The sequence below is a fragment of the Penaeus vannamei genome, chromosome 1 (genome assembly GCF_042767895.1).
Source record: "Penaeus vannamei isolate JL-2024 chromosome 1, ASM4276789v1, whole genome shotgun sequence".
Classification (NCBI taxonomy): Eukaryota; Metazoa; Arthropoda; class Malacostraca; order Decapoda; family Penaeidae; genus Penaeus; species Penaeus vannamei.
Genome location: NC_091549.1, coordinates 11828825 through 11831324, shown reverse-complemented (window position 1 = coordinate 11831324; position 2500 = coordinate 11828825). Strand labels below are relative to the sequence as shown.

At 40.5% G+C, this 2500-nt stretch overlaps 1 protein-coding gene across 1 annotated transcript in view; it reads right to left on the bottom strand.

Annotated features, from left to right (window-relative positions):
* The window catches only part of LOC113825913 (uncharacterized), a gene marked incomplete at its 3' end in the record, with an annotated part of 9055 nt that overhangs the window by 5323 nt on the left and 1232 nt on the right, over positions 1–2500 (bottom strand). Inside the window, 2 exon segments of the mRNA XM_070133157.1 lie at positions 693–849; positions 2175–2332. Coding sequence (XP_069989258.1) covers positions 693–849; positions 2175–2332 — 315 coding nt within the window.

The window sequence follows — 2500 nt, the reverse complement described above, 5'->3', positions numbered from 1 at the left end:
AGGGAAGAGGAAGGGAGAGGGGAGGGCGAGATAAAAAGAGGGGAAGGGGGAAAGAGGGAAAACCAGAGAATTACTAACTGGCCTGTGCGACCTTGTACGTGCCAGAAGAGACTTCACGAAACTAGCTTTCAATGCTATGACAACTTGACACATTCAGATCTTGACTGGGCTTCAATGCCGCAGAAACTTGATAGATTTTTAAAATACATCGATAACCTCACGCAATAATTTCTCACGTCAAAAGGCCTTAGGAAAACCCTCTGATGTCACAAAAACGTAACAAGATTAAGTGCATTAATTGTAGTGATATGTGACTAAAGGTGTTTCTTGTCTAACAAAAAATATATATTCGTTTGAACTTTCCAGTTGAGTTGTTTACCATTCCAATGATAATAGTTACAATAACGATAATATTATATAATAATATGATACATTATAATATAATAATATCAATAAAATAATAATAATAACAAAAATCAACAGGAAAATATATGAATAAGGATAGTAATGAAAGTAACATTTATGACACGAAAATAAAAATGATGATGAAGAGGATAATGTTAATGATGGTGATGACGGAGGAGAAAAAAAAAAAGATATTGATATTGATAGTAATAATGGTAACATTATTTTTTTCCCTACGAAACATGCGGTAGAACTAGGCCTAACATAAAACCCAGATTTTGACTCACCAGTTATGAGGTAAGTACCCTCAAGGAAGTATATATTCGAGGCCGAGGTATTGGACGAGTCCCTCTCGAACTCTCCCCCTCCATCCCCGAAGCTAATGAGGTAAGGAAGGTCGATGGTGATGGTCACTACAACCAGGGAATTGACAGGTACTTCTTTCTGCAAAGGTCGAGCTCGTCAAGTTTTTTGCAGGAGGAGGCTACGCAAATCTGTGTTTCAGTTTGTGTTTTTTGCTTTAATGTTTATGATTCGTTTTTTTCCCAAACGTTTTATATTTGGTCTCTCTCTTTTTATCTTGCTCCATGGCTCTCTGTCTCATGCTCTCTCTGAATCTCTCTCTCTCACTTTCTCATAACCACTGTCTGTTCAAGATAACGTTTCTATACTTAGCTACTGCAATGACATTCATGAATAAAAGTAAAACTCCAAAATCGGTATACTGGCGTTTCTAATGAGATTTAAGGCAATATCACACTGCCACTTTTTCCGTCAATTATTTGCGTTTCCGAATGAACTTTGCGTATGAAAATCGACTGACCCATGTAAAGAAACATGGCGCTATCGGAGTGAGAAATATGTATATTGTATATACGAATGTTCTAAAAAATTAGCTCATGTTTACATTCACTCATCTCATCTAACTTATTAAAAGCACAAGATCAGCACGGAAATTAGTCAGACGGAAACGGCCGTAACGGTCTTGGTCTGGGAGGCGTTCCGTTTGCAAACGATACTTGCGGAGAGCCTCAGATTCAGACGGAAACGCAAACATTGACGGAAAAAGTGATAGTGTGATAGGGCCTTTCCTCCAGTCCATTCAAACGGAATCCTGCACGAGAATGTAAACAAACGGAGGTGCCGCTTCTGTTGTCCACAGAAAATGGGTGTACCAAGTATGAGGGCTGGCAACAATGTAATTAATGTATGTACAATTAATTATGCCCTACAGTTAAAATATCACTCTTTGTTCTTTCTCGAAATTCCTCAATCTTTTGGTCTCTTCCCTTTCTTCTCTTCCATCCATATTTTATGAAATTATCATATTTTTTTATGCTTTATCCTCACAGCCTTTTTTTCCTCTCTTACCTTGTAATCCAACGCAAACCCACACAAAGACACGAACTTGCACACACACACACGCACACAAACACACACACTTATAAACAAAACAAGCACATATACTCACATGACCAATACAATCAAACATCTCGATACACACATACACACATCAAAATTGGTCCCATATCCAAGTGAACGTATGGGACATGTTCGTAGAAGAACATGTTGACTAAACCGCGAGGTGATGCGGTCGGGTGGCCAGTTCCTTTCCACCCCGATTTTGACCCCAACATGCTGACGTCAACTTGTTAGCACTCACAACCATGTCGACTAGAAGGGGCTGCCGGACGCGAACCCACTACCTTGTTACCTCAAAGCCAGCACTCTACCACTGAGCTATGCCACTTTTTACACTCACGAATTACCTCTAAATCAGTACTGTCAGAAAATGCCAGACGAATAGATGGCGTGACAGGCGGTGCCGTGAGAGACTTGACCGTCCACACGGAGAAATGACCTGGATCACCACCGCACTGTTTGCCATCTGCGCACGTCAGGTCACATTTGGTTGACGATTTGAGACCTGAAATGTCGGAGGTGGTGGTTGATAAGTGTGTGTGTGTGTGTGTGTGTGTGTGTGTGTGTGTGTGTGTGTGTGTGTGTGTGTGTGTGTGTGTGTGTGTGTTTAGTGTGTTTAGTGTGTATGTGCTTCCGTGTGTGTGAAATGTCGGAGGAGGTGGTTTATAAAGGC